Source organism: Pocillopora damicornis, chromosome 1 (genome assembly GCF_964200805.1).
Source record: "Pocillopora damicornis chromosome 1, jaPocDami1.2, whole genome shotgun sequence".
In the NCBI taxonomy this organism is placed as follows: Eukaryota; Metazoa; Cnidaria; class Anthozoa; order Scleractinia; family Pocilloporidae; genus Pocillopora; species Pocillopora damicornis.
Genome location: NC_142670.1, coordinates 32616486 through 32632934, shown reverse-complemented (window position 1 = coordinate 32632934; position 16449 = coordinate 32616486). Strand labels below are relative to the sequence as shown.

The following is a 16449-nucleotide window of genomic DNA, read 5'->3' as shown; positions in this document are numbered from 1 at the left end:
TACCAATAAAATATGTAAACGCACTGAGCGGTCAACTTTGCACCTTAACAAATTTTTTATTTTTTTAATAAAACCACGTGCTGAAATTTTTCCCATCGTCTTCCATTGCTGGATTGCGTTGTTTTCCCTTACCATACCTTAAAATACCGATTGCTTTTTCTACTGCACACCTTTTCTTTGTTGAATTGCCAATCAGTTGGCATTCTAGACCCAGAGATTGTCTTGAGCTTTACTTTGGGCCTTACTAGTGAAATGAGAGTGACTTTGCTCTAGGCTGAGAGGTCATTACCTTCTATCAAAATCCAAGACACCTGACATCTCCAAAAATGTTAATAAGTGAAAAAAAAGCGACTATTGCACTTAGGTAACCTGGCGCAAACCACCAAAACTTTCCCCAACATAATCTCAAAGATAACGCAACACAATCAGTTACTCGCCAAACATAAGATTATCGATTTGTTTAGAATTAATCAGCGCACGAGGACGAATAGGGAAAGGCTATCGGGCATCAAGGGAACTAACATCCGATAACATCTCGAACTGTGAACAGGACCCTGAGAGTGACGCTAAATGAGTACGCTTCAAACTTCGAGTCTCTTGACTGAGACAAACACCATGTCTCAGACGCTTTTTTCGAAGTAGTTTCACAATTCTTTTATTAATTTTTTTTCGAATTTCTGTAGTTCTTAGCATTAGAAACAAAACAAGATTGTAAATATTGCAAAGAAAAGCCCTTCCGTGGAAAAGCGCCAGCGTTTGACTGAGAGGTTTGAAATTTCAGAATTTAAACCACCTGTTCATGGTCTAAAATTCAAATTCGGTTAAAAGATTCCTTAGGACTAGAGGATATTAGGATCACACAGTTCTAACTCAATTTGGTCATCTCAAATAAAATTTTGTTCAAAAGTTCTCTTTTATAGTTCGGTCACGATGTTAAAAAGAGTGAGCAACCCCGCGTAAAAGAAAAAAAAAAGAAGCAACCCAGAAAGAGCGACACTCTATTAGTATAAAAGTTTTGTATTGAAATGATGGTCATTAATAGCTTTTAGGACCTGTCAAGTCTCTCATTTTAAAACAACATATAAGATACAATATCATATTGTGGTGACGAAAGGGTTGGAATACACGCGAGAAATCCTTCAGTGCTGTAATTTGGGAGCAGCTTATGTCATAAATTTAAGTAACGTAAAGATAAAAAGAACTTGAACTGACACACGTTAGATGACAAAAAAAACCTGTCACATTTGCAGCGTCATTGACTTAAATGAACTACTTGGCCTGATCCTAAACTTAAATTCGAATTGTAGCTTCATCTCTGCACTCAAGTTTTATGTCGTTCTCGAATAGTGGAATCTTGTTTACTATGAACAAATTAACTGCATCCCACATCATCAATATTTGCTCTGCTTGGAACGGACAATTTGACGTTCCTCAAGGTTAATTATGTTTTCCGTAGCTTATGGATGGGTTTCTTTAGTTAGGCAATGGATAATGAAAAGATGACAGGGATGTGTTATGAAAATACTCCTAAGAGCTGATTTGAAAGTAGCTTTCGTATGTTTGTAGTTAAAAATTAACCAAACCTTTATTCGTGCCTAAAAGCTAATAATTTGTACCGATTAGCTTTCATTTAAAATTAATGAAACAAATATCCTCGCCATTGGTTAGCAAACATCGCAAACAGAATGATTATAATGTTTTAACTTCCGGCCCGAATCTTGTTGAATTCAATACTTGAGAGGAGCGAAAACAGAAAACATGAAATTCTTCTTCAATGTTAATTATTGGACTTTGGCTTAAAACAAACGGTTGGTATCGTAATCATAGTCATAATACCTTGATGAAAGACAGCATTTTTATCTCGGTAGCAATCAAGTGGTTGAGGACCGCATTTCTTATATTTATCAGCTCTAGAGTTACGTAGAATAAGTTTGACTAATATCCCAAAATAGGGTTTGGTAACTATTTGAGGGAAAACTAACTACGGCTACCTTTTAGGATTTAGTTTTCAGTTATCACCTATGAATGCCATCCATAGAAAGCCTGTGTATTTGGTTCAACACGATGGTGGTCGAATTCTACTTTGTTTCTACTTACCCTAGACGGTTTTGAGGTTTTGCAGTGCCTTGGAAAAGATTAAACGGAAAAAAAAATGTAGCAAATGTCGTGCGGGAACTAACTTTTTTCTTTTTATATAGAGGGCCGAAGTGGTCTCTAAGACTAACATAAGCAATTAAAACAAAGAATTGATAGCGTTCATATAAGTTTCGGCAAGAACGGAATCATGAGGTTCATTTTGGATAAATGATTCGAAACAACTTTTCTCTCAAGCTATTATTTTCAAGTCACACAGGTGTTATTATCTCGGACTCAAGTTTCAATGCATAAAGGCTGTGCATTGAGTAAACAAGGTACCTGGCAACAATTTGACGCAAATTGCGGTTGTAATTTCTGCAGGGCTTTTCCTAGGTATGTCTACACATCATTCTGAAATGTTTGAGGGCACTCGTTTTTGAGCAGAGGTGAATTATATATCTTTTAGGCTTAAACTGAGAGTTGATAACCAAGTCTCCCTGACGTTGGTGAGTGTGGGGCTCTAAGGAATAATTGAGTGTTTATCATTCGCTATTCCTTTTCCGGGTAAGTGAAATTCTCTGTTTTCATTAAGATGAGAAATAATGTTGTTTCGGCTATGCTAATAAAACGGTAAAATTGAACGTGCTTCATCTGTGTGTTGATACATTAAAGAAAAAAATTGCAAGCGCAAAGAATTCAAAGAAGCGAGTACTCATCTTTTACCAGCACAACCTACGACAAGGCAATTCTTTTACCGTTAAAGAAAAAATTAGAGATTCGTGTAAACGTTACAGAAATCATGTAAACAGTTCTTCCGTGTATAACGTTATAAATAAAATCAAGACCAAAGATTTTCCGCAATTCAACTGGCCTTTTTCAATTAAAAAGCCTCAATTCAATAGACGAATTCACAATGCAAGTTCAACCTCATATCTTCCCTCTTAAACTGATGTGGAGGAGCAATCGAATCATTTTGTTCAAACCGAATCTTTAGCGCGAAAGTTCTGCCTCGTTGTTTAACAAGGGTGACGGAAAATTGCAAGCACAGTAAGGTACGGAAAAAACAGGAGTCTTATTTAACCTTTCTTCTCCTATCAAATTGGCATAACTCGAATATTCTCTCCCGCAAATCGAATGGTCACGAAATGTTTTGTATCGCCAAAATGTCGCAACTCATAACAACATGGATCAAGGCATTTAAACAAATATTTGGATGCTTGCCTCACTAGTTTCATTTTCATCTGTTAGTCGCGAAGCCGATCAACATCTCAGCTGCGATTCTGTCTAAGAAACAACATTTACAATTCCCAAATAACTGCAAGAGATGTAATAGTTACAGATATCGAAGAAGCGGTGAACAAAGGTGTAGCGACTCAGTCAGTAATACATGTGGTAGACGTGTTGTTGACTTGCGGCCGATTCAGAATGGATTCCTTCATTTCTCTTCCGTTTGTTTCTCCCTCCGTCTATTTTTTTAGTGCATTTTTGTTTGTTTACTTGTTTGGTTGGTTTGCGTTAAATTTATGGGCCAGAAAAAAACGTTCAAAGCATATTCCTAAATAATATACACTTTCCAATTTCAGCATCGGTGGCAATGGCGTGGAATTCAAGCTTCCTCGTCCTAATGGCCTCTTTGTATCTCATGAACCTCGCTATCGCTAAAAATCCGTGCAAGACAAAAGTTAGCGTACCTGGAATGGCTCTCAAAGGATTCGTCTTTAAAAAGGTCCCAGTATCAGCTCCTCATGTGTGCGATATTACCTGCGAGAGGGAAACGATATGTCAAAGCTACAATTATGTAATTGGCGAAAAGTCCTGTGAATTGAACTCCCGAACCAAGGAAGCAAGGCCCGAGAATTTCCAGCCAGATGATTTACGCTTTTACATGCGACGCATTAGTGGTAGAAGTATGTATCCGGTTTAGTTTATTTTACATACAAATCTTTCTCAATGAGTTCTTAGTAAAAACCTACCACATTCTGAGAGCAAGTGTCTGATTGCTTTATTATTAAATACATTAATATCAGCTAAAAATTCACGGATCTTCATTATTATTATTCTGTGTTTATCTTGCCCGGACAAATATATTTTCAACTCTAATCTGTTTTGAAACTTCTACTACCCTTAAACTATATATTGATGAAGTCATGTCTACATCATAGCCCCCTTAGGGTCTATTCCCGAACTAACAGCGTTATCGTGCCAAGAAATAAAATTAAGTGAAGGTAAAGACAGCATCAGTAAAAAGTATTGGTTGGATCCAGCTAATGTCGGGAGTTCAGAGTTGGTTTACTGCGACATGATTTTGGAAGGTAAGTCAGTATACCAAGAACAGAATTTACACAGTGTTTGGTATGCCTTTGTCCTTGCCTTTTGTGAAATGTTTTCACTATGTCTCAGAAATTTCTTCGATTAATTTCCAAATAGACATCGATGAATGCAAAGGCAGCAATAACGTTAATTGTGACGAAAATGCAAACTGCTCCAATACTGTTGGGTCTTATAATTGCACCTGCAAAGACGGATTTACTGGGGATGGACACTCGTGCTCAGGTAAAATAGTTACAGACATGCCGAGGTACAATGTTTAATTTTTTTCTCGTCCAAAAAACACTGGAGTTACATTTGAGCTATCTACAATCGAGTGAGTGAATAATAGAATAATAATAGCTTGCATGCTATATCAGTGGATCCTTAGCATTAAAAAAGTTACTTACTAAGTTTTTTTTTTTTTTTTTTTAAGCAGCATTTCCCATACATGTTTATGCACGGAGTTGCCATGATCTACATCCGGTTTGTTTCATAGCCATCATGTTAGGAGATGTAAAAAAAACCGTTGGAGAATATAATATCTAGATTCCACGTTTCAAAAAATCTAGTTCGTTAAAGACAAAAAAAGAGAAAGCTTTTGTTATAAATAAAGGTTCTACAAGAACTGCGGTGCTGCGTCGGTGGGAGAGTGCAACAGGGTAATTTAGTATTATCAATTGAGTCGATGAGGTAAATTGCCCACCGTAAAGAGTGTTGCAGCGAATGCTCGAAACGTCAACTTTGAAACTCTTTACAGAGGCCAATTTGCATTATCAACTAAGTTGATAACGTAAGAAAAATAATAGGGAAGGAAAAAAATCGAAAAGAAATGGTAGGTTGAGTCCTAAGGGGATTGTGTATTTTTCTCTGACCTTATCTGACCCTTTTCATAGAACGAAAGGAAACCTTAAGGAGGCAGAGAGAAATTACACACTCCTGGGAAATAATTGATTTACTACCGAATACCTCGGGGCTGGCATTGTTGTGCGGGAGCTGAGAATCAAAAATGTCTTAAAAGCGTTTGGTAGCATATAGTAGAAGTACTTCCAACTCAGACTTAAATGGGAGATTAAAGCAAAAGGAAACATGACTCTTTGTAATGCTATTAATGATTGAGGAAGGGCTAACGCTCGAAACGTCAGCTTTTTTACCCTTTACGGTGGCTAATTTACGTTTTCAACTCAGTTGTTAACACTAAATTACCTGCTATGATTATCAAAACCTGGGTGATGCCAGTATTAAGAGTAGTTACGCTACACCGCAATGGTCCAGTGTTTTGTGACGACCTATCCCCCAAGGGATGGTACGTTTTGTGGGAGCAGCAGGAACAAGCCAGTTGTTTCAGAGCCGATAGCTTGATAAACTGAAATACTCGCGATAAAATATACGTTTCAAATATCTAATTCGTGGAACACAAAAAGAGAAAAATTGTTTTATTATGTATGATTATCAAAGTAATCACTCGACTGAGAGTCCGCTCATTTTTAAAGTGATAAACATGATGAAGTGCAAATATATATGTGGTTTCCTCAGATATTGACGAATGTAAAGGAAATCACTCTTGTCACGTGAATTCTACCTGCACGAACACCAACGGATCCTATCTTTGTGAATGCCAGCCTGGATTTAATGGAAATGGTCAAAGCTGCACAGGTGAATTTAATCTCTTTGCTATAACATTTAGAATATTCCTGCTCGAATATAACCTAAAGCTGCTGAGGTGGCCATATTATTTGTTTCTCATATGTAAACGATACCGGTTGTGCCCTAAGTCTGCCTTCAGCTGTCCTTTAATGCATTGTATGAAAAGGAAGGAGCTCAAATTCGGATCCTGATGAGTTTATCTAGATCTCCAATATCACTGTTTTAGTCTCAAAGCCTTAAAGTAGTAAAAGACATGCGAGTTACAATGTTTAATTCTTTTTCGACTAAAAACACTGTAGGTACATTTAAGCAATTGCTATCTACAATCGAGTGAATGAATAACAGACCAATAATAACTTGCACGCTATATCTGTGGATCCATAACATTAAATAAAGCAATTTTAGCAGGAACTATCGTCCTACCAGTGCTAAGTTTTGTTTTTTAAGCAGCATTACCCATACATGCTTATACATGGAGTTGCCATGATCTACTTCCGGTTTGTCTCAGAGCCTTGATGTTAGGAGATATAAAAAAGAACATTGGAAAGGAGAATATAACATCTAAGTTGCACGTTTCAAAAATCAAGCTCGTTAAAGACAAAGAAAGAGAAAGCTTTCTCTTATTATCTGAAATGATTAAAGTAATTACAAATCGTTAGACGACAAAAATAAAGTGCAAAATGTATTTACGGTTTCTCAGATATTAGAGTGGTTTAGCAAGAGGACGGGAACGTCATTTCAGAATAGGAAAGCGCGCGGATAATCTGGACACGACTCTATTTCGACTTCCGGTGTTAGCGTTGCCTTTCTCCCCATCAAGTTCAGGACGTCATTTCGCTGAGTTTGAGTGCATTTCATTCGTTCATGGTTAAACGGGGACTCATTGTAAACAACTCCATCGTTGAGTCGCTTGATCTCTACATGTTTCGCCATGACTCCTGCTTAAAAGAGGTGTACTGTCATGATTGAGAAGAATATTCAGTAAACAAGGGAAAAAACGACGACGATTTCAATTCCAAATTATACTTTACAAAATTATGAAGAAAAACCAGTAGTGCTGAAATCTAGAAGCACGAAACGAAATGACAGCGATACAAATCATAGAAAAAAATATATTTAGTGGGCTTCAAAATTTGATAGATGAATCTGCAGACTCGAGACTTAACTGAAATGAAATAATTTCAAAGTTTAATTGCCCATGTGGAGTCATGCTAACAACTCACTTGTAGTAAACTATCCTCGGTTTGTGCTTGTCGTTACGCTCTCAAAGAGGATAATTTCGTTGTCCTTCAAGTGGTCTATGAAACCGAAAATTCAAGGCTGATAATGATCCAAAAGAGCCAAGGTTAGGATATTCAAGAACAAATATAACGTGGACGGTTCGTTGAAACGACTGCTAAGTCACGTTTTCAACACAACGCGACGGTCTTCTCGACCCAGTTTTTTCTCGGCATTTTTGCTACGCGCGCCGTTCTGAAATGACGTTCCCGTCCTCTTGCTAAACCGCTCTATTAACAAGTGTAGAGGAAATCATTCCTATCACGTGAATGCTACATGCATGAATACCCTTGGATCACATGTATATGAATGTCACCCTGGATATGCTGGAAATGAACAAAACTGCACAGGCGAATTTAATCTCTTTCCGAAATATTCAGCCGCGTTTACTCATAACTCGTAATATAAGCAGCGGTTTTTCATGAAGGCGATGAAATTTTTATTTTGTTTCCCGCGTTGAAAGTAGCAGTAAATTCCTACGAGTTGACTTTCCTCCGAAATTCACATCGAGGAAGCATAATTTTATGCTATCTTGTGTACAAACACGAATCATTTTTTGATTATGTTTTAAATGATTTAACAACCTTACACGAACTTTTACATGATGCAGACATGAAACTCTCCGTGGAACTAAAAAACCTTCAGGAATCCCAAACCTTTAAAGATTCCCTAATAATAATAATAATAATAATAATAATAATAATAATAACAATAATAGCAGCTATGATCCTTATTTGACTTATGCAAACCGATGAATGAGTTGCCAGCAATCGGATCCTTGTGTTTTCGCAAAGATTTCTGGGAACGCCACGAGGCAAACATTACAACTCTCTAGAAATAAATGTATGGCGAAAGGCTGTTTCGAGGTCCAAAGAAACGTTTACGAAGAGAGATCACCGCTTTTTTTTGCCGCTGCTTTATCATAATTGGAGTGGGTAATGTTGATTCAAGGGAAGCGTAAGTTTTGTTTGAACAACCATGAAATATGAAGTAAAATGTGACTTTCCTCCGAAATTCACATCGAGGAAGCATAATTTTATGCCACCTTGTGTACAAAAACGAATCATTTTTTGATTATGTTTTAAATGATTTTAAAAGGTCGAGGTCTTGAAAATGCTGCCCGAGGCCTACGGGCAGCATTTTCAAGGCCGAGGTCACAGTTTTTCACCATACGGACCGACCCTTAGCCGGTAAATAACATTTTTTTTTTTAACTTAACGAAACACATTCTGAAAGAACCCAAATGATTTAGGGCTATAAATACGGCAAGATCTTCCATAAACTGAACAATTTCTGAGCTAGTAAATGGTAGTTAAAGTAAAGGTGATATTGGCAGGGACTGTCGCGACAATGTTTCCTTCAAAAACAATCAATGATACAACGGAAAGTAGTATTCACTCTCATCGACGATTCATTCATGTACGGAGATTTACCTCTGTTCATTAAGTAAACGGCCAGGAAAGTAATTGTGAGTAAATTCAAATTTTTTATTTTGAAGTTGTGAGAGTTTGCTCGTTTGTTTGCTGCAACGGCGTATGTAAATCTGGTCTTTCCTCCACAAAAACGAAATTCGAACGGCACACTCCAACGAGACACAAGGAGATTTAACGCGGCCTTTTCTCAATAAATTCCTTCAGTTTCTGTTGTGCAATATATGGTCCAAATGTCCAAATTGAACGGACTTTGAAAGACTCACTGAGAGCGTAGATTTATTGTCGAACTGAAATTAAAACTTTGCTCGTTCTTTCACTACGAACAAATTGTTTGAGAAAATTCAGACATTAAATGAATGAAATTTCCATTGTTCAGTTTAACTGTAACCAAATACCTCACGTTTTAACTTTCTGTGTACTTTTTGTGAATGATTAAAGTCAATTGCAGACGGTTTTTAGGCCGCTTGTCAACCAGCGTAATGACACTATTGCCTATACAAATTCATTCTGAAACCAATATTTTTTTGTCAGTGATTTGAGAGAGAGAGAAAAGAGAGGATTCATAAGTCGGCTTGAGGTAGTGACCGAAGTATTTGCTTAAAAATACTGCCCAGCGGGAAAAACGAGGTATATTTATGAAAAATGGCAACGAAATTTGAGCTGTACTCGGCGACTCACGAAAGCGTTACCGTGACCCGTAGGCAGAGATAGGAAAATACTGACCGGGTAAAGAACCAATCAGATCGTTACTGTGCCCTCTAAAAAAAAAAAGAAATTAAAGTAATTGCTTAGGAAATCTTTGTGCAAACGCAAGGATCCGATTACTGGCAACTCATTCATTCGCGTTATGATTATAAATAATTGGATGGTGCTAATAAACAGAGAGTCATTGCACACTCCTGAGACTTAATTGTGTTACTACCAAATACCTCTGGGCTGGTATCGTTGTTTGAGGGTGTGAATGGGGTTAACCGACTAGCGACAAAGGGCGTAAAAAATTACTGACTACCGACGAAACGGGGAAAAAATTACCGACCAGCGACAAATAAATTCTAACCGACAACCGACATGGTCAGACGTGATAGGGATGTTTGTATTCAGAAAGAACAGTATTTTGAGGATTTCTAGCTCAGAAAATCCTTCTTCACTTGACGTAACCACATTAATTCCAAATTTAGCCGAATTATAGAATTTCTTGTCTTCAAATTACTTTAAATCCACGAGATCCTTCTTTTCGATGAGCAGCGTGGGCTCATTTCTAGAACAGCGGCTCGTAATTGGGCTGACAAGACGCCCTGCTGTCTCATTTCAAGAACAGCGGATCACAATCGAGCCGACGAGACGCCCTGCTGTTGTCTTTTTATTGCTCGTTGTTTGTTCATGCGGTCGGGTCATGACTGGGATTGCTAAAGTCATCGTGAGTTTTTTTCGAAAAGGTGAAGAAGTCGCCATCGAACGTCATCGAAGCAGGGTCCCAGTAGACAAAGAAGCTCATAGAGGAGTATCTGAACTAAAAAAACATCTTATGGAGTGTTTAGGACTAAAGGAGCAGGCACATCAATATGGAATTGGCGGATTTTCGTTAAAGTTATTTCGCCTGGCGAAATCGCCTGCGGGCAAATGCGAAAATTTTGCAATTGTGACAGATGGGCAATGGCAGCTTGAACTTCCAAATTTAGTATCGGATGAAAGTAGCAGTGAGCTCAACGGTAAGTGTGGAACGCGTGCAGCGGAGTTTGATGAATCACTTTAGTTCTGTAGTTAAATATTAAGCTCAAATATTAACGTGGTTAAACTCTGGTTCCACCGTTTTTTGTTTGTTGTTTTGTGGAGCGGAATGTTTTTTTTTCTTTTTCACCGTCCATTTGAATGCGAAAATTGAGAAGAAAAATTTCTACAAAGAAGTAGCGAGTAAATCAGTTTATAAGCTTCTTTCTGATTAATTGGTGAATGAACAACAGTGTAGCTTAACATATTAAAGACCCCGTTTATTTATACACGCCCTTAAATTTATTCGTTTCTGAAAACCAGACGTTTAAATAATATTCAATTCTCTCCTCGAGGGAAGCTACGCACAAGAGATTTCGCTCGATGTGCACGTTTTATACATCTTGACGAGCATTTTCTGATAAGAACTGTGTAAGTTTCTCAAAAGCCTACTAAAGAGAAAACTTAAAACACACGGTATTTAATAATTAAGTACACATTATCCAAGAGGTCACAAACTGGACGGGAAAGCCAGTAGTGTTGCTGAAGGCGCCGGCTACATCTGATAAAAGCAAGCAGAAGTCAATGAACGACACTGAGAAGAAAGGTGACGAGTAAAAAGTGAGAAGGAAACGGAAATCACGAGAAGAAGCAAAAGAAGATGAAAATCTGGCAAAGAGGATCATGACTGAAGGAGGTGACATCGAGAGAAACGAAAGGCAACAAGGGGACCTTCAAAAGTTTCACGATGGTAGGGCTGAATTAGCACTTGTAGTTCGTTTACCTGATTTTCAAGAGTCATAAATTTCGCTACTTTGGAAATTCTGCGGTATTCCTTGTTTATAAACACTGCCTTGTTTATACAACGAAAAACGCTCACTTGGTGCGTTCGCTATGTAAAGATAGTTTCTTTTAAATTCCGGCTAAAAACTGTATTATTATCACTTTGATGGGCATTGTGGCGCATTTTGCGTGCTAAAATAAAGAATTTGCCGGGCTAAAATGTATTTTTAAAAATAAACCAAGACAACCAATGTTCGCGCCGTCTTCTTGTAGCATTAGTAAAAGAAACCGTGTATTTTTAATTATTAACTGAGATTTACCGACAACCGACAAAGGTCAAAAATCTTAACCGACAACCGACAAAGTAATGAAATTTTAACCGACAACCGACATTTTGACCCCCCCATTCAGACCCTCTTGTTTGGGAACTGAAGATCAAAAATGTCTTAAACGCGTTTGGTAGCTTCCAGTTGAGGTACAAACAACTACAGGCTTTGATGGGCGATTAAAGCAAGAGTTCACATAACTCTATATAATGCTATCATTTCATTTTAGTTCCTATTTGCATCATCACTGTCCAATCCAAATCCTTCTTTAAATTTTACTTAACGCATAGTTGTTCTTGTAAAACATTAGTCCCATCTAGTTGTTGTCGAACTGATTGACTTGAAAAATGTCAACAAAAAATGTTATCTTTGTTACTACAACCTTTTTGTAATGTTTATTTCATTTACTAGCCGACCCATGTTATAGTTATCAAAACCTGAGTGATGCCAATAGAAAGAGCAGTTACGTTACACCGCCAAATGAATCGTTGTGTGACGACATACTCCCCGAGGGATGGTATCGTTTTGTGGGAGCTGCAGGAACAAAAATGTCAACAACACGTGTGCCAGCATACAGATGTGGTACATACGGGTCAGGTTGGTTGGATGATGTTCATCCTAAAGTGGAAGATGGTGAAGTTTTCAGGAAGGTCTGCTTTAGTCATCGCTCTACTGGTTGCAATAAACTAATATATATTTCGGTAAAAAACTGTGGATCCTACTTTATCTACGAACTTCTAAAGCCACCTGGTTGTAACTCACGCTACTGTAGTGCAGACTGAATGTGAGGCAAACAAACTTCGCGTAGTAAGAGAACTCACAAATCGCTCCGTAGATACATGTATATAAAGTTTTGACATGTAAGGTATTCAACCTTTCTTCTCTATCGTAAACATTATCATCAGATTTTAACTTTGGTGGCAAACAGGTACTTATCTCATTAGAATGATAATTCTAATCAGATAGCCTCTGTCATCAAAGAGAGTTGCCCCAAGTATCTTAAGTAATCTTCCAGTAAAATCTGCAAGACACAAACTCTCAAGCTTAAGGTTTTCGAACCTTTTATTTATGTTTTTTTTTTCGTTTTTTTTTTTTCCATCCTTCAATCGCTGTAATTATAAACCATGATTATTTTAGCGTAGGTCCGTGGAATACAAACAGGCGCTATCTTTCGTTAAAGGCATAGAAAAAAAAAAGTGATGACAGTCAAAATCTGATGTCCTTTGAAATTACATAAAGTTAACGTATTAATAGTGACTCAGTACTTATAAACATTGAACCAATTTCCAGAAACACAGTAAGCAAAATTCAATGGTTTAGCCTGCGTAACCGTGTGTTAAATGTGTCCGAATCGACCAGAATTCATTTGAAATTAATGGATCGCTTACATCTCACGCTTATTTTGAATCCAAGTTAAAGATCTTGACGCAATGGCTTCAAAGTGTCCCTATAAAGCTTATTTAACTAAGAACACGGACACCTCATTCATTCAAGACGAAATTTGTTAAAATACTTTTATAGCTTTTAAAAGTTGACCTGTTTTACTACGGTTAATGTTTGCCAACAACATTAACACGCTAACAGAAAGGTATTCAGAACTGCAATGTGTTAAAAACAAGTATTTAGAGCAGCATAGGTAAACACAAGTTGTAAACAACTTTCTACATCGTTTAAGTACATCACCAAAAATATTTTACAGGAATGTTAGATTTGAAATCAAAATCACAGTTTCTCTCGGCGAAGTTTTCCTTTTATATAATGCAAACATATTCAAAGAATCCTATGAAAAATAGTAAGCACAGAAAAGAAACCCACTCTCACCGTAACCCCCAAAGGCTACTGCCTGATATTTCAATATTCTAACTAAGACTAGTCTTCCAATCAGTTGATGTTCATTTGTCTCTAATTTACAATAAGAGACCTGAACACAAAGCAAATGAGGCAAAGCAAGGCGAGTTTCTTGACAACGTATCAAAATAGACTCTTCAAAGCAAAGTGATATGAGCTGGGTCAATTGTGGCTCAGCTTCTTGAGTGGTGTAAATAAATTATCTCATTATTTAACAAAAACTGTGTATCTCTTGGTAAATAAATTTAACTTACATGGACTATTTTTAGCTGAGTTTCATAACACGAACACGAGTAAGCGTTAAGGGCAGTGTAGTCCATGGGTCGGAGTAGGTTCTCGATACCACTCATCTGATAGCGATCGCGAAAGAGTGGCTTTCACCGTTTTTTACTGAAGTTAATGTCAATAACCAGGGAAAAATAACAACAACAACAAGGAAATGTTGTAGTGAAGTAAAAACAGAGCCATAAATAAAAGCTGGGTTTAACTTTACATCGCAAAGATTCAGTAACAAATGGAGAAAGTTATTGAAAAAGATTTTAACGTAAGGAACAGAAAAATGAAAATAAGGGAATTTTTAAATTAATATTGAACATTTTTCTTGATTAATTGCAAGTAGTTTTCACAAATAATGTTTGAATTATGAAATTAATAGTAAAAAAAAAAAAAAATTGCAAAAAGGCATCTCTTGTAGTTCATGTCTTTGTTAGTGCTAAGGGGATGTACATAAATTTGATACCCGTGTGGGACAAGGGACAAAGAGGAGGGGGAAGGTTCTTTATAAAAGAACAATGAGAGAAATCATTGTTATCCTTAGGACCTGATAGTAATAATGGATACCTTTTGCATTGATGTACAAAAATTGCTCTGAAAAAATTCATATTCACATTCCGCTGGTAAATGAAGTTATCGATGAAATGTGTAAACGCACTGGGCGGTTAACTTCGCTCGGTTAATATATTTTTTTCCATAAATGAATCAGTCGGAACTGTTGCAGAATAAAGTCTGGTAATAAAACCAGGTGCTGTAGTATTGCCCATCGTCTCCCGTTGCCGGATTCCATCATTTATCCTGTCGATGTCATCTGTCCGGCAGAAGGAAGTGAATAACGTTTTCGTACACCACAAATGTAAGTGCACATGCTGGCGTTACTCTAAAAAGAAACAAAATCAACAACAATCAAACGCACAATACACAGTAAAATCGACAATGAACGTTTTACATATATTACAGTTTCAGGGTTTCTTCTAAAACGCTCCTTTGCTGGATTTCCAAAAACGAAAAAACCGCTAAAACTTACACTAACATATCAGGTGGGGCACAAACATTTGTGATAACGATAAGTATATTAATAATTTCACAGTATTCGAACAAGTAACTGACGAAAACAATGACATGACACCTACTCCAAATTTTATAGCTTCTTAATGTATCTATCATCTGTCTCTTCTTCTCAGTTTCTCACAGACTAGAGGGTACAAATAAGTTCAAACACCTTATGGGGGTACCCCATCTCTTAAGACCCTTTCCTTTACAAAGTGCCACCTAAAATTAAAGATGAGAGCCCAATAAGCCCTCTTGGCCAATTCTATATTATACATTGCGGTTTAACACATAAAACTAACAAGAAAACCTACTTGTATCATCAAATTTATTTTTAACATTTAGCCTTACCTGAGGACACTGGGAATTAATCCTTTATAAAATCCTGTTACTCCTTCATGCCTAAGATTTTGAAAAGAACCTGCCGCGAGGAGAGGCCAGAAAAAGAAAAATACCTTCTTTCATAAAAATGTGGACTTTACCACTGAGCCGTAAGTCAATCCGAAATTGGATCCAGTTCTCAAACAAGCTGGTTTCAGTTCTCCTCCAATTTTGGTCCAGTTCTTTGTCAAATTGTTTCAAACGGGCAAAACATGTACCTCTCTTTAATGTAGAGGGTTTGAACTGACTAGAGATGGAAAACTAGTCTATAACGTATCGAAAACTTTAAGTCCTCATGTCAAGTTCCAACTTACCTGAAAGTCTTACTAATCACATCCAACGCGCCTTTGTATTCCACCATCGTGTACTGATTCTTTACAAAAGTAAAATTCATGAACAATAAATGACAGCAGGAAACAGTAAATACTAAACGATTTAACAAATCAGACTTGCTTAGAGACAGCTCCAGATATATTCAATTGGTTTTAGCTAATTTTATGGGCACAGGATCAAAACTTTCGCGCCGTGCGTTCTCATAACCATCTTGGATCCGTGTTTCTTAAGAGGAATAGAGAGAGTGAAAGAGGGTGAAAGCTATTCTCCCTCGTGAGATTTGGTATTTATCCTCATTGTAGGGTTTCCCTGGCCTTTTGTTGGTGCCCATTTGAACCACTGGGAGGGGGGATGTGTGGGGCTAACGAATCTTTTCCCAAGGAACCGACACAATGACCTAGCTGAGGCTCGAGGCCCGAGCACAGGCCACATCAAACTGGAGTCCAGTAAACCAACCGATGAGATCACCGGCCTGAAAACTAAAAACAGCCTTAAACTACAAGTTTATTTCAAGATAATAGCATACAACAGTAAAACGAAATCTAAATCTATGTCAAAAGGTTAATCATTTGCTAATGAATCTCCCATTCTAACCTGAAGTCTTGCTCTAACCACTTGATAAGGATATGTCGCTGTTGTGGCGAAAATTTTCGACAGTGAAGCCATTACAAGGTACTCAGTTGAACTCTATGAAGAAAATGAAAGTTAGCAAAACATAAATTAGAGAGCAAAAAATTTTATATAAAAAAAAGAACTACTACATTTTCAGCACTTCAGAGTGATTCCCAAGATAACCCACGGTTACATAATAATAAACGTCATCCTATTAGTACCTTCCTACCAGCCACATGTACAACAAAGGTTACAGAGGTTGTCTTTTGGACGTCAGTTGTGGTCATGGAGGACTACTACTGAAGATGAGAAGCCAAAAACTTCCTCCACTCTTCCCTCTCTCATGTTCTCCATTTACATTCGCCACTGGCCATTACACGTGTTCGTGTTGACCC

General features: G+C 37.3%; 1 protein-coding gene and 1 long non-coding RNA gene across 3 annotated transcripts; one reads left to right on the top strand and one right to left on the bottom strand.

The window, feature by feature from the left end:
• Nucleotides 1–1720: 1720 nt before the first annotated feature.
• Nucleotides 1721–4778, top strand: LOC149053378 (cysteine-rich with EGF-like domain protein 2-A). Of its 2 annotated transcripts, XM_089190459.1 has the most exons (3): nucleotides 1721–1808; nucleotides 3660–4388; nucleotides 4504–4778. In XM_089190459.1, the coding sequence occupies exons 2-3, from the start codon at nucleotides 4376–4378 to the stop codon at nucleotides 4665–4667; spliced, it is 177 nt and encodes a 58-aa protein (XP_089046585.1). In that variant the 5' UTR covers nucleotides 1721–1808; nucleotides 3660–4375; the 3' UTR covers nucleotides 4668–4778. The 2 variants fall into 2 exon arrangements, 1 of the variants encoding a protein (XP_089046585.1); XR_016181927.1 differs by lacking the exon at nucleotides 1721–1808 and adding an exon at nucleotides 2457–2640 and having other exon boundaries at nucleotides 3660–4778.
• Nucleotides 4779–11925: 7147 nt separating this feature from the next.
• LOC149053377 (uncharacterized) lies at nucleotides 11926–16055 on the bottom strand. The gene is made up of 2 exons (XR_016182001.1): nucleotides 15080–16055; nucleotides 11926–14558 (listed from the first exon to the last, which is right to left on the bottom strand). It is a non-coding gene; the product is annotated as an uncharacterized LOC149053377 (long non-coding RNA).
• Nucleotides 16056–16449: the final 394 nt, after the last annotated feature.